Source organism: Ovis canadensis, chromosome 15 (genome assembly GCF_042477335.2).
Source record: "Ovis canadensis isolate MfBH-ARS-UI-01 breed Bighorn chromosome 15, ARS-UI_OviCan_v2, whole genome shotgun sequence".
Classification (NCBI taxonomy): Eukaryota; Metazoa; Chordata; class Mammalia; order Artiodactyla; family Bovidae; genus Ovis; species Ovis canadensis.
Genome location: NC_091259.1, coordinates 9010480 through 9025686, shown reverse-complemented (window position 1 = coordinate 9025686; position 15207 = coordinate 9010480). Strand labels below are relative to the sequence as shown.

Sequence of the window (15207 nt, the reverse complement as noted above, 5' to 3'; positions counted from 1 at the left end):
TGACTACCCAGAGAGAGCATAAAGTTCCACAGGGGAGAGACCCAGCTCCACAAGACCGCTTGCTTCTCTTCAGATGCCAGTCGCATGCTGGAATATGGTTGTTCTCATACTTCTAACCAATTGGCCATAAATCAGAGGTTCCCATGACTCCTTCATTGATTCAATTTAGTTGCTAGAGTGACTCACAGAACACAGGAAACTAGTTTACTTTCTGGATTACTGGCTTATTACCAAAGATATTAAAGATATGAATCAATAGCTAGTTGAAGAGATACTTAGGGCAAGGTCCAGAACAAAGGAGCTTCTGTCTGTATCAAGTTTGCGGTCTAGGCATGGTGGCATGTGGAAACATCCTGATTCATTCCCTGGAAGCTCTCTGAACCCCCTCCTTTGGGGTTTTTATCTAGGCCCCGTTACATAGGCATTATTAATGACATTATTGGCTGTTGGTGATTGATTCAACCTCCAGCTTCTCTACCCTCCCCAGAAATCAGGTTGGGGACTGAAAGTTCCAACCTTGTCTTCCTAGTTGGTTCCCTGGTACCCAGCCTCCCTCAGTTGTGGTCCCAAAGTTGCTTTGTTAACATAGTAAAGAACACCTTGATGGCTCTCATCATTTCAGGAAATCAGCGTTTTAGGGGTTTCCTGGTGGCTCAGATAGTAAAGAATCCGCCTGCAATGCAGGAGACCCAGGTTCGATTCCTGGGTTGGGAAGATCCCCTGGAGAAGGGAGTGGCAACCCATTCCGGTATTCTTGCCTGGAGAATTCCATGGACAGAGGAACCTGGCAGGCTACAGTCCGTGAGGTTGCAAAGAGTCAGACACAACTGAGTGACTAACACTAACTGACTCGCTAGCGGCTCTCTGCCAGAAATGTGGGTGAAGACCAAATTATATTTCTTATTGTAAAATCATAATATCATAGTCTTGGGAAGAATAAACTTCATGATTCTAACCAGGTTTACAAAGGTGAAAATGTAAGGATTTATAGGTTAAGTTATTGTGAAACAATGGATACACTGTTTTCTAGAATTCCCTCTGGACAATTAATTAGATAACTGAATATTTTTAATACCGTAGAGGAGAGGAAGGAAGCTCTTACTGAAACAAATGGCTCCTAACACAGTAGAGCCACGAGGAAAGAGATTGCCAACTGTAAGAGAAGACCTGAGGAGGTTACTTTTCACTTATTTGGATTTCAGTATGTTTGGTGATCAGATTTTATCCTTCAGGTATTTTGTTATAAAATACTTTTTTACTATAGGTGTCTTTATGAACATTGCTTATTACTTTATTTGAGTAAATCAGAAAAATCATTTGAGACTGACAATTAGACATATAATTCCATCTACCTTCAGATTTTAAGAAATGTAAATGATTTTATAATTAGTCATCATGAGCTTTTACAGATAAAACTTAGGAAATATTCAGCTAAAGAAGCATGCAGATTTTTCTAAACTATTTTAAGAAAAACATAATGGATGTATCATCTTTTTCATTGTAGCCTTTAAATCTACAAGACAGCAGCCCTCCCGAAATGTTGCTACTAAAAATTATACCGAGGTAAGGAAAAAAAGGTTCATAGTTGTGGGCTACTTTATATTTTGTACATTGTGATTGTCAATTCTTTGCTCTACAGAGTAAATAAAAGAAGAAAAAAATGTAAAATTTTAAAACTGAACTTTACTGATTATAGGCTGAGGGCTTCTAGGAGTTTTTATTTTGTTTTCTCTCTTTTAAAAAAAGCAACAAAAGAGTGAATCACCTTGATTGTACATCCATAAATATGTGTCCCCTGTAATAGTTTTAAGAATAATAATGTTGAACCAGAAGAGTCCGTGTGTGGAAAACCATTACAGAAGATGGGCATTCAGTGCACAGAGAGGTCTTGTTTCTTGTTGGTGTCCTTTCGTTACTTTCATACTCTGGCTGTGTCTTAATGGCTGAAGCTAGGCTCCAGACAGATTATAAGCTCTGAGTTTATGGACTTCTGTGTGACTCTAGATTTAACATGAAACTTCTGCTGTTCCTTTGGATTCCAAAGAGAGTCCAAAATTGGCTTGAGTCTCCTCTTCCCTCGTTTTCAAAACCCCTGTGTCTCACTTTTCAAGCACCATTCCTGGCTTCTGCCTCCGAGTGGCGGCTGTGGTCCATACCCGCACACCACCACCACCACCGCCGCCCGCTGCCAGATATAATAATCAAAAATGCCTCCAGACATGCCAGACGTTTCTGGAATGGGAGTAGGGGTTAAAAATCACACCTAGCTGAGAGTCACTGCCCTGTATCACACTGCCCTAGCAACGTTAAATTCATCCCTTCCTAGTCTCTTTGAGCTCATGATGTGGCTGACCTTCTCTTCTTCCAGAAAGCTTCTCTGTCCTGCTCCTACTATTGTTCTTTTATTTCTCTTAATTTCATCTTTTTTTTTTTTTTTTACCTCTTCCTATTATACAACTATCTCTGAGTGTACTGGTCCTTTTATCCTGACCTCCATTTCATTATTCCGTCAGCTGTTGCCCTCTATTGCTTCAAATGTGAAAACAAACAAAATTTTCATCATGTTGACAAGGAAGCTTCCCTTCTAGATTTTTCTTTTATAATGGAAGAATATGAGTTCAAAAAGAGTTAAGTCATGGCAAACTTTTTCTTTCATTTTTTTTTTTTTAAATTGGGGATACATAGTGGTGGTTTAGGGGAATGCTGAAGGCGTTAGATTCCTTCAAGGTACATAAGACAATCTTCTTATAGTTTCATGGACAAAAATATTGTCTGGATTCATAGCTGATTAGACAGCTTCATTTAATGGTTTTTGACTAATAGTTCAATGTTAACCTGTTGAAGAAATGGATCGCAAGTGCTATTTTTTTCACTGTTTTGTCTTTGGCTTTATCAGTTAGATGAAGACATAGCAAATGTGTGTATTAAGTGTCAAGATAACAGAAAGGGCTTCCCTGGTGGCTCAGAGGTTAAAGCGTCTGCCTGCAATGCAGGAGACCTGGGTTCGATCCCTGGGTTGGGAAGATCCCCTGGAGAAGGAAATGGCAACCCACTCCAGTATTCTTGCCTGGAGAATCCCATGGACAGAGGAGTGTAGTGGGCTACAGTCCACGGGGTCGCAAAGAGTCGGACACGACTAAGCAACTTCACTTTCACTTATTTTGGATTATAGAATCAACAATGATAAATATCTTTAGTGAGGCTTAAAGGCAACAAGTGGTATTTAACAGGAATAAATGGAACAGAAAAACAGATATCCCGTACTTCCCACACAGTCTTATATACTCATTTTTAATTAGAGATGAAACAACAATGGTCTTTCATTTCAAACCCAAGAGAATCACAGGGCACTGTCTGCATGTGACCCTATGTGAGTCTTTCACCAGTCTAGGTACATGTTCCTGTAGGTATGCAGGCTGCCATAGTACAGGATAGAAGTGAGCTCACACATATTATACAGAAAACCATACATAAAATGAAGAGGTCTTAGGGAGGAGGTCAGGCAGAGCTTTAGGTTTTATGGGTGCTGCTCACATGGTTTCTGCCTCCTATTTTGTAAATTTTTATTAAAAATGTATTTTTAGACTATTTAATGCATTTTTATTCAAATTTTCCATCCCCACAAAGACTATTTGCTGTTTCTCCCTCTTAGGTGATTGAGGTGGATGAGTCAGATACCGAAGAAAACATTTTCCTGACTACTGTCAAAACTGATCAAAGGTAGGTATAATCACTTCCTGCAAAAAGAAACATCTGAAAAAATTAAAAATTATCCAGAATTCTCCTTATACATTTTTCTAAGTCATGGAAGTCTAACAGATTCATTTTCAACAAGGCATGTATTTGTTGTTGCTATTTAGTCACTAAGTCATGTCTGACTCTTTGTGACCCCATGGACTAAGCTCCTCTGTCCATGGAACTCTCCAGACAAGAATACTGGAGTGGGGTTGCCATGCCCTCCTCCAGGGGATCTTCCCCACCCAGGGATCAAACCATCATCTCCTGCATTGCAGGCAGATTCTTCACCACTGAGCCACCTGGGAAGCAGTCATGTATATACAGAAGTGAAAAATAGACCAGGGGCTAGTTCATAGTCAATGCATCATTATTACAAGTATTTTCAATGACAGTTTGAACAACTTGTCGTTCATTTCCTTTTGCCTTTATTACCCAGTGATTTTCTTCTTAGAGTACTGTGTTCTCTCCAATTAACAGAAAATAGCTTTGTATTTTGTTAATATTCAGTTTCAGCTTTTAGCACTTCCTGTATGTGAGACAACCATTCTAAGTCTTTGCATATGAATTAGCTTGTTTGCTGCTTACAGTCACTCCAGGAGGTAAATGTATTTATAACTCTGTTTTCCTCCCTTTTCCCTTTGGAGAAAGTGAAGCGTGGTCGTTTAAATAACTTACCTGAGGTCACCAGCCAGTCACGGACCAGGCATTCTGCTCCAGGACTCACCTCTGCCATTGCTGCTGCTTTTATTTAATTTTATTGAAGTATTAGTTGGTTTACAGTGTTATGTTATTTTCTGCTGTACAGCAGAGTAGTTATACATATATATACATTCTTGTTCACATTCTTTGCCATTATGGTTTATCCCAGGATATAGAATACTGTTGCCTGTGCTATACAGAAAGACCATGTTGTTTGTCCATTCTATATATAATAGTTTGCATGTGTTAATTCCAGATTCCCAGTCTATCCCATTCACACCCTTCTCCCGCTTGACTAGCACAAGTCTGTTCTCTGTGTCTCTAACTCTGTTTTTGTTTTGTAGATAAGTTCATTTGAGTTGTATTTTAGATTCCACGTATAAGTGATATCATATGGTATTTGTCTTCCTCGTTCAGACTTGCTTTGCTTATAATAATCTCTAGGTTCATCCTCTGCTGTTGCCTCTTAACATAATAGATTAAACTCTCAGACCTCTGTGCATGTAATGAGTCATTTAAATGACAAGAGACAATTTATAAACTAACATTTTGGCAAGAAATCTGAAATCAGCCTTGGCAGATTTGTTTTCCTAATGACAGTGACTGGGTGACATGATTTAGGTTGTTTGGTGGAAATTATTTAGTAATAACATGGTTGATATATTTGTTTCAGTCATAATTGGAAGTATTAAGCTCTACCAGTTATTGAGTATGGGCCTTGTACAAGTTTCTCCTGTGCCTCAGTGTCCTTTTTTGTAAAATGAAGACAAGAATATTCATTTCCAAGGGTTATTATGAGGCTTAGAAGTGAGTTAATGTTAGTGAAGTGCTAAGTACAGTACTGATAGCTTATGGTGAATGGTGCAGGATTTGTGGTCTCTAAAGGAGAAAATTTAACTCTGGGACCAAAGATGCAGTCTCAGTCACTCAGAGCTTTGTGTAGCTGAGATTTTATTAAAGTGAAAGTGATAGAAAAGTATTCTAGCAAAAGGCACAGGAAGGGGGTAGAAGAGTATCTGGCTTGCTAGTTTAAGCAGAGCATTAAATATATTTAAGCACTAAAATATTTATATAAAAGCATTATATACTTTTCAACTGGCTGTTGAGAATAGATAAAAAGAATGCCTCAAGGCTGTTAAAGTTTTGTCAGACCTCTTTGTTGGTTACTACGAGTGAAATGACACAGAACATACAAGACACACAAGAGACAGACAGGACACCACTCTGGCCAGAGGAACAGAACTGGGCAAACTAATTGCCGTTTATTATTATAAAGCCCCCCTTAGGCAGAATTCCAGACTGTGAGAATAAGCCTTTTCAGTACAGTGCAGGTGCATACATGTTATCGTACAGCAAAGGGGAGTGAAATCTCTGTCTACTGCAGAGTCTGCACAAAGCCCTCATCTCCCTCTTATCTCAAGAAGGGAATGCTCCCTCGTTTGCAAGGGACCATTAAACTCAAGGCTGTATCCAGACTCTTTGGCAGAACACCTCGTATGCAAGGACCCTCAGCCTGAGCAGAGAGACCCGTTTGCAGGCACATCTCTGCTACCCTATTAACCCTTCACCTCTTTTCCCACAGCATACATCTTGAGCTTAAAAAATACATGTCCTTGAGGCTTATAAGGCCTTCGTGGCTAAGGCAAAAGAATGTGAAAAAGATAGACTGTTCACTTCCTTAAAGGTGCCTTGGACTTCCTGTCAACTTGCTTAAGTTAACTTTCTCAGTACCTGGCACAAAGTAACACCTCTATAAGGAAGAACAGGGAAATAGAATGAGAGTGATAGGAAGAATGGTAGGCAGTGAAAGCACTGATATTCTGGTGGTTAACTTGAAAAAGGAAAGAGCTTTCAGCTGTAAAACTCCCTTCTGCTGAATAGGCAATGGTGGTCTATCCACTTTTCCTTGGATAAATTGCAGCAAACTCTACTTTGTTGCGGGCTTCCATGGTGGTTCAGACAGTAAAGAATCTGCCTGCAATGTGGGGGACCTGGGTTTGATTCCTGTGTCTGGAAGATCACTTGGAGAAGGGAATGGCAACCCACTCCAGTATTCTTGTCCAGAGAAGTCCAAGGACAAAGGAGCTTGGGAGGCTACAGTCCATGGGGTCGCAAAGAATCAGACACAACTGAATGACTAACGCTGGGAATAAGAGGACCCTTCCAGATTTGATAGAGCTGGTGGTACCCACCCTCATCTTAAAGCCACGAGCAAGAGAAGACCTGGTCCCATCAGGCCAGGGGGAAGAGGAGAGATGGAGGGGATCCTGTTAAACCTCGCAGTGAGGGGAACTGACATTTCAGGGGCACCTTTTATGTGCCAAGGCCAATTTAACATGTTATCTTATGCTTGTGACAGTGCTACAACTGACATAATTGGCCAAACATCTCTAGACAGGAATTCTGACCTGTGGCTCCAAAATATATCTGCAAAAATGAAGACGACTTAGAGCTCCTGCACACAATTTAATACACCCTCTCTGCCTTAAAGCTCATCAAATTAAACTTTTTTTTTTTTTTTTGGTCATTTAGGACAAAAGCCATTTATTTATTTGGCCTAGCAGTCAAAGCAGTATAGCCATTCTTTCCTTCCAGCACTGATTTCTAAGGATAGGATACCTTTTATAGACTAGATCTGTCGGTCTGTGGGGTCCTCTGGTGTAGATTTAAGGACCCCTGCTGTGATCACATGAGCCAGCGTCTGGTGTAGATGTCTGGGCACCACTGGTTATTTGTCTGGGGAGACAGCAGCAGGCAGAGTCAGGTCTCAGTGGGTGCTTCTTTCTTAACTTTCCACTTTCCCCAGCCCCCGCATCCACAATGCCTTGCCTGCCATGGTGGGCTTCGGCTTTATGCTCTTGATGCTCTGTTTTTGTGTCACAGATGGAAACCAGTCAACAATGACCAGTTCCAGCTTAGGTCAAATACAGAGAGGTAGGGGTGTCCCAGTTGGATCAGTTGATAAATTCCTTGATCTGCTGTCTCTGAAGCTGTGTTGCCTTCGAGTTTGCTCGTCATATCCTCCTTTACCTTTGTGCCTGAGAACCTGTGCGTTTTTCTGTTTCCTTCTGACATAAGACCTCTTGTTTCAAATAGTTTGTCCAGATAAGACCTTCAGTTCTTTTGCTGTAGTAACATTCCAAAGCGTGGTAATAAATCGTTGGCTAGGAATTCACAAACGCTGCTTTCATTTGTGACAGGAGCTGGCCACCTTTTTCGTAAAGGATTAGGTAGTAAATATTTTGGGAGAAGGCAATAGTACCCCACTTCAGTACTCTTGCCTGGGAAATCCCATTGATGGAGGAGCCTGGTGGGCTGCAGTCCATGGGGTCGCACAGAGTTGGACACGACTGAGCGACTTCACTTTCACTTTTCACTTTCATGCATTGGAGAAGGAAATGGCAACCCACTCCAGTGTTCTTGCCTGGAGAATCCCAGGGACGGGGGAGCCTGGTGGCTGCCGTCTATGGGGTTGCAGAGAGTCAGACACGACTGAAGCGACTTAGCAGCAGCAGTAAATATTTTAGGGTTTGTGGGCCAGGAGACAATATTAGGGATACTATGTAGGTACTTAAACAACCGTTTAAATGTACCCATTTCAAAAGCTGAAGACCATTCTTAGCTCAGATCTGTGGGCAACAGGTAGGCTGGATTTGGCTTGCTAACCAAGATTGCTGGCCCCTGTTCTAAGATTACTTAAAATTTTTGTTAGTAGAAAGACAGGAATATGAATTCCATTACTACAAGTTAAGCTTCAAAAAAGCAGATTCCTGATTATCTTGGTTACCGATACTTCCCATGGCCTATCATTTGGTACTTGGCAGGGATCAAGTACTAAATAAATGTTTGCTATTCAATTTGGACAGAACATGAATGATACTAACTGAGGCAACCCCAGAAAGCAGTGAGGCTTTTCCAAGATCCTTTTATCCTTTTATGGAAATATAGCTGATAGTTGAATTAAAATATTTCAATGTTCCCATAATTTTGAGGAGTAGAGGATAGTAGTAGATACGTGTTAATATATGCTAAGAACTATGATAATACAAGCAAACATCTGTGAAATGCTTCATACGTGTCAGGCACTGATCAAAGTGTTTAGGTATATTAACACATTTAATCTTTTTTTAAGTGGCTATTGCTTTTTATTTTTATTTTTGTAATTAATTTTTATTGGAGTATAATTACATTGCTGTGCTAGGTTCTACTGTAGAGCAGAATGAATCAGCCATACCTATACATAGATTCCCTCACTTTGGGATTTTCTTCCCATTCAGGTCACTGCAGTAAGTGGAGTTCCCTGTGCTACATAGTATGTTCTCACTAGTTATCTGTTTTACAGATAGTGTCAATAGTATATGGGTTCCCTGGTGGCTCAACAGGAAGGAATCCACCTGCCAATGCAGGAGACGCAAGTTTGATCTCTGGGTTGGGAAGATCCCCTGGAGAAGGAAACGGCAACGCACTCCAGTATTCTTGCCTGGAAAATCCCATGGACAGAGGAGCCTGGCGGGCTTCATTCCATGGGGTCACAGAGAGTGAGACACGACTTGGTGACTAATCAGCAACAACAACATAAAGAGTACATATGCATCAACGCAGTCTCTCAGTTCCTCCCATTCCTCCCCCTCCCCCCTTGGTGTTTGTATGTTTGTTCTCTGCGTCTGTCTCCATTCTTGCTTTGCAAATAGATTCATCTCTCCCATTTTTCTATATGCCACATGTGTGCATTAATGCAAGATAATTGTTTTTCTTTTTCTGACTTACTTCACCCTGTATGACAGTTCTCTAGGTCCATCCACATCTCTACAAATGACCCAGTTTCATTCCTTTTTATGGCTAACACATTTAATCCCTAAAAAAGTATTATTATCCTCATTTCATATCTGAGGAGATTGCGGCACAGAGGCTGAGTACCTTGCTGGAAACCGTGTAACTCATAAAGGGCAGAACTGGAATTCAGACCTTGACCTCAGAGTGCTTTTCCTCACACATCTCTGAGCTTTTACTGCCTCTAATGTAGCTCGAAGAGAATGTACTAGCTGTTTTTATTTATGGCTGCTACTAAAATGAAAAGTTTGGCAAGAAAGGCTCCTGTGATGAATTTTTGGTTCATCTTCTCTGTTTTTCTCCTATTTTGCCTCAGAGGCTCGAGGACTTCATCATCAAGCAAACCCATGTCCCAGAGCCAGATCGCCAAAGGGGTCGACTTTGAATCAGATGAGGTAATAAAATACTATGTTAAATCTTAAATAATTTAAGTGTTTATAAAATCTGAATAGGAACTGCTAAGCTAGTTGCTGAAAATTATTTCTTAATATAGTTTCATTGATCACCTTCCTTGGAACCATAGTTAATGTGGAATCAGTGAGCGGCCTCTGTTGAGGGCCTGTCAGTGGAAATGTCTCAGACGTGAAAGGCCTGAAATTTAACATCTAATATTCACTCAGCTCTTATTTAACCTGCCCAGTTAACAGTAGGATCAGAATAGTTTTTTTAACTTTTGTTGTTTATGTTTGGAGAAATAGCGGTGATAATATCATAGAAGTTTTTAATGTTACTTTTTAATAGAATGTTTATTAAATCCTCATTATATGCTCTATTTCCTATATAAGGGTGCATGGTGGTAGTTTTCAACTGTGGTAGAAACATGAACATAAAACTTACCATCTCAACCAGTTTTAAGTGTACAATTATCAGTAGTTCACTAGTGTTAAGTGTATTCACATTGTTGTGCAACAGCCTCCAGAACCTGTGCATCTTCCAGAACCAAAAATCTATACCCATTGAACCATGTCTTTCCATTTCCCCTCTCCTCAGCCCCTGGCAACCACTCTAGTGTCCTTATGATTTTGACTGCTCTGACACTTCAGATCAGTGGGATTATACAGTATTCGTCTTTTTCCGCCTGGTTTATTTCACTGAGCACAGTGTTCTCCAGGTTTATCCCCATTGTAGCATGTGAATAATGCCTATGATTTTGAGCTTCACCTGCTGCTGTCATGTTCCCTGTGTCCCATATGTAGTTTTGAAACAGCTTGGAGAGACTCCCCAGAACTCGGGCTACAGAGAAAAATGGCAACATGAACTCATACAGTCTGTCTATTAAATACTAACATGTTGCCTCCAGGAGAAAAGTGAGCAATTGTTGATGTATTTATTAATTCCAGAGCATCTAGATATACATATGGTTATATGTTACTTAAAAAACTTTGTATACTTCAAGTTAACTGCAAAGGAGAACTATTAGCAAATTCTCTACTGTAATTTGGATTTAACTCTCATTTATAAATCAGTTCTGCCTTTTATGGTAGCAGAAAATGAAGCAACAAGTGAGAGCAAATTTGTATTTCTCAAGACATCCGTATATCACTAGAGATAGCTAACTTGGTGAACATTTGAATGTGTTAACATTGCCAACAGAGCCTAACACCAAAGAGTTATTCCTTTTTAGTAATATCTTAAAAGAAACATAAACCAAAACTGTACAGTTTGGCTTTCTCTTTTGAATATATAGTTATATATAATCATTGATTTATGTTATCTGCATTAGATCCTGTGTTTGGGGCTTATTTTAGGTTTGCTACTTTTCATTCTCTCTAAATTCTTAGCAAACATCTGATATTCTTGCCTATTTATACTGTACATGTAATAAACAACCTAGGAGCATAGGAACTCATTGAAACTGAAATAGCCCGTCTACTTTTTCCAAAAAATATTTGAAAGATTGCTTGCTAGATTGTTTCTTGCATCATTCTGAGAGTAGTGGATCTATTTCTGGCATTATATGGGTACTGGGAATAAAAATTACAGTTATTTCTAAATTGGATCATGTGGCTTCATTAATTTTTTGGCTTTCAGTTTCTGGAACATCAGATATACCAGTTATAAAATGTAAATTGAAAAAAAAACACCTGTTTAAAAACCTAATAGAAATGACTTGAATAATATTTATTTTTTGGCTTTCCTGTACCTTATTTGCTTTTTGTAGGATGAATAACTGAGAAAATATATTGAGATATATTATGGGTATATATATACACACTCATATAGAACAGGATAAATTTTATTTTTAATTCTTGCTAAAAATTCAGTTGAGCTTATTTGTTTTAACAGTGAAAAGGCTACTAAGGAAGAGAGAAAGAGAAAAAAACCTGACAATTTGTATTTATGAAGGAAATAGAAACACGAAAGCCTACCCAATGTGAAAGGAGAAGATAGCTTTTACTGGCATTGTTTGCCCGTAAGCATTTCTGTTTTATCTCAGTGAAGCATGGAACAGTCACTAATTTTACATTTGGATGTCGTTTTAGGATGATGACGATCCTTTTATGAACCTTAGTTGTTTAAGAAGAAACAGAAGATAATATATTTAATGGCTGTTGGAAGTTTTTAAGATTCGGGAAAAATGGAAACATTGCAGACTAAGAGCTTATCAGTTGAAGATTTTTTGAGTATTGCTGTTAACTAAAGAATTTGAATCTCTGCTTACACAGAGATGGAGAAACTAATGTATAAAAATTTGTGTTTTTTAATATCATTTCCTGACCATGACCCCACTGTCTGAGAAACTTCCCATATCAAGGGCATATAGAGTAGCATTGGTTCTCCTTATTTTTTAATCTGGTGTTAATGTTACCTGTATTATAAATGCTCTATAAAACTTAGAAGGTTATCTGACATACAATAGTTTGTTTATACTGAGTGAGAGCTTTGTGTAAATATCATTCTTGAGTAAGGACTAAAATAAATCTACCATTGTACATTTCTGCTTTATAATCAAACACTGTGTCAGTATTTTAAGGTGATGACATTTAGCAAGAGTTGAGGAAAAGAGCTTTACCCCTTTTTATAATTTTAGTAATTTCTAGACATCCTGGATTTCCTGCACGTAAAACAGTTTATATGAAACAGTGCCTAAGCTCACTGTTTGTTACTCAATATGTGTTCTTTTTCAATATATGTTCTTTTTCTAATGCTTCTGAAGGTATCAGCCAGAGACTTTGAATGATTACATATAGCCTGTACTTTGAACAACTCGATAAAAGTTGATGTAAAAAAATAAAGTCTGCCAGAATTATCATTTCTTATTCTAGTTGTAGCAAAGATTCTAAAATATTGTGCTTCCATTGAATGGTAGTAATTTCCTGCATTATTTTCCATTATTAAAGTTTCTCTCTCTTCCTTATCTAAGAGAAAAGGGTTAAAATAGTTTAACCATATTTTCTTAGAAATATTGAATCTTTTTTTTTTTTTTTAAAGATAGACTGGCCAATTGACCCTTATGGTTATATTAGATTAACAATGCAGTATCACTTCTGTGGAATATCAGTGCCAAGATTCTTCACTATTAATATTTTATCGTAACATTGGGCATGGGCAATTCCAAAATCTTAAGAGAAGCAGCTTCTGTTACTTTTTTCTTACTTGTAGGTAAGAAAGGAGAAAATGGCTCTTGCTCCTTCTTAGGGGCACCGAAGAATTTGACCTCTTCAGATTTAAGTTCAGTAATCCCATTTTCCTTTTTAAGACTGTTAAAAGACCCCGTAAGAGTGTTCTTTTCATCTTACAATGCAGCTATTATTCAGAACTCCTGAAGGAAGTTACAGATCTTGGTGGTACAACAGCCTGACATTTCTTCATAGGTAGAAACAAACACTAGATGGAGCAATAGTCCTGATCTTTGGTATATTCAAACCTAGAATGTGTCAAACTCCAAAAGACAGCATTAGCTTAGTGGCTGGCCTCTATATCATAGCCCTTTGAAAGGGCCCTAGTCAAGAATTGCAATGTAGCCCTGGTTTCCTTAAAAATATTTTCTGTACTTCATTTGAGTATAGGATTATTTTAGTAGGTAGCATCAAGGCCTCAGCAGAAGGCCTTGTCCTGTGAAATATTCTCCAGCACATCTACTCCTGTCTTTAATATTCGCAGTATTTGAATGAAGCAAAGATGAGATGCTTTCCACGGTGGGATGGAAGCTGGTTTGGGAGGCAGTCTCTAGGAACTCAGCCAATGACTCTTCTCACCTGCCAGTCGGATGTGTTCAGATGGGAGCCATAGTAAGGGACATGGTCACTAATGCAACCTGACAGATTCCTGAGAAAAAGAGTAAGGACTTCCTTTCTGCAAACTGCTCTATGGTATGAAAGAGGTACTAAATGGGATGCATTTAGCTCCTGTGAAAAGTAACTCTGGCAGTGAGAGAAGGTGAATTCTCCCCAGCTAATTCAGGTCATTTTGTGAATAGCATGTCACTTCCTGGAAATATATTGGTTGGCCCAAAAGTTTGTTGGGGTTTTTCCATGAAATGTTACAGAAAACCCAAATGAAATTTGGGGCCAACCCTATAGTAAGTATGGAGAAGGAAGTGGCACCCCACTCCAGTATTGCTTGAAGAACCCTGTGGACAGAAGAGCCTGGTGGGCTGCTGTCCATGGGGTCACACAGAGTTGGACACGACTGAAGCGACTTAGCTGCAGCTGCAGCAGCTATAGTAATTAAAGTAGGAAAGAAAGACATTTTTGATGAATATTGCTGCATAGTTAAATATGCCACATATCCTTTATATTGTACATTGATGCAGTAAAATCTAGGGCTTTTTGAATGATTTTTCGAGTTGAGATAGATGTGTGGAGGTGATGACTGCAGAACCCCTGCAGTTTCCTCAGAGGCTGAGAGAAAGCCTCAGTGAAAACATTCTGAGGGGAAAACTTCTTTCATCATTTACCGAAGAATATCTTTTTCTGGCGTTCTGTATCAAAAATATAATAGTACATTTATAATTCTAGGAAATAAAAGTGGTACTTAGGAAATTCAGGCACTCAGACTTTCAATTTGGGTACATATTGGATATGGTTTCCATAAATGTTTAAAATTATGAAATACAGTAACGGAAGTCATGTAGTTTAAAAAATAATGATAAAGTGAGCCTCATGGCACTCTGTACAGGTCAGAAAATAGAATTTCACCAGTGCCTCAGGAGCACTGGTTTCCTCTCTGGGAAACCCCACCTTGACTCCTGCCATTGAGAAGTTCGTTCTTTGTCCACAAGGTGGTGCTTCCAAATTTAAAATTTACTCAGTGTAGTTTTGCAGTAATTTTGGAACCTATGCAATAATAATACTTAACCTATGCAGTTAAAACCAAAATTAGCTTTCTAATTTTATATGTAAATTGCTTGGTATATTTCACCTGTGTTACTAAGGAAATTGTCAGTTCGATAAATTTTACATATAAAGGTTCAAGAAGAAAATGTTTTATGTTTTAATAAAGAGAAAAATCTTTATTAGAAAAATGGAATTAAAAAATTTCCCATTGTAAAATTTTTCTCTTGAAATATACTATATTTAAAAATAACTTTTGCCCAGTGTAATCTGTTGTCCTTTTTTGTATTCCTTATACATTTCTCACAGTGTTTTATGGCTTTTTAAAGCTAATTTTTTTTTTTAAGCTCATTATAGAATAAAGATTTGTTTTTTTTGAGTCCAAAGAGCTTCCATATTCTTGAATGAAAAATGTCTACATTTCATCATTTGCTTATCTTATTCCCTTTTAATATTTCTGAACTTAATGTTTAATAACTAGGTCTCAAAATACTAGCAGTATAGATCGGTCTCTATGAAGTCAGTTCATATAGCTTTCCTTTGCCAAGCACGTTTGTATATCTGTTCTGTGACTGGTAGCTAAATCTGATTTTAGCTATTTAAATCATAAATGCAGTGCATATTCTTCAAAATTCAGACATTGAAATCTTTATCAAAACATGTA

General features: G+C 38.4%; 1 protein-coding gene across 6 annotated transcripts in view; it reads left to right on the top strand.

Moving 5' to 3' along the window:
- Window positions 1-14929, top strand: part of MRE11 (MRE11 homolog, double strand break repair nuclease) — a 78122-nt gene extending 63193 nt beyond the window's left edge. For all 6 annotated transcript variants that reach the window (XM_069554761.1, XM_069554762.1, XM_069554765.1 and 3 more), the window contains 4 exons: window positions 1505-1563; window positions 3653-3720; window positions 9584-9662; window positions 11751-14929. In XM_069554761.1, coding sequence (XP_069410862.1) covers window positions 1505-1563; window positions 3653-3720; window positions 9584-9662; window positions 11751-11804 — 260 coding nt within the window. In that variant the 3' untranslated portion in view covers window positions 11805-14929. The remainder of the gene's footprint in view (window positions 1-1504; window positions 1564-3652; window positions 3721-9583; window positions 9663-11750) is intronic.
- The last annotated feature ends 278 nt before the right edge of the window (window positions 14930-15207 follow it).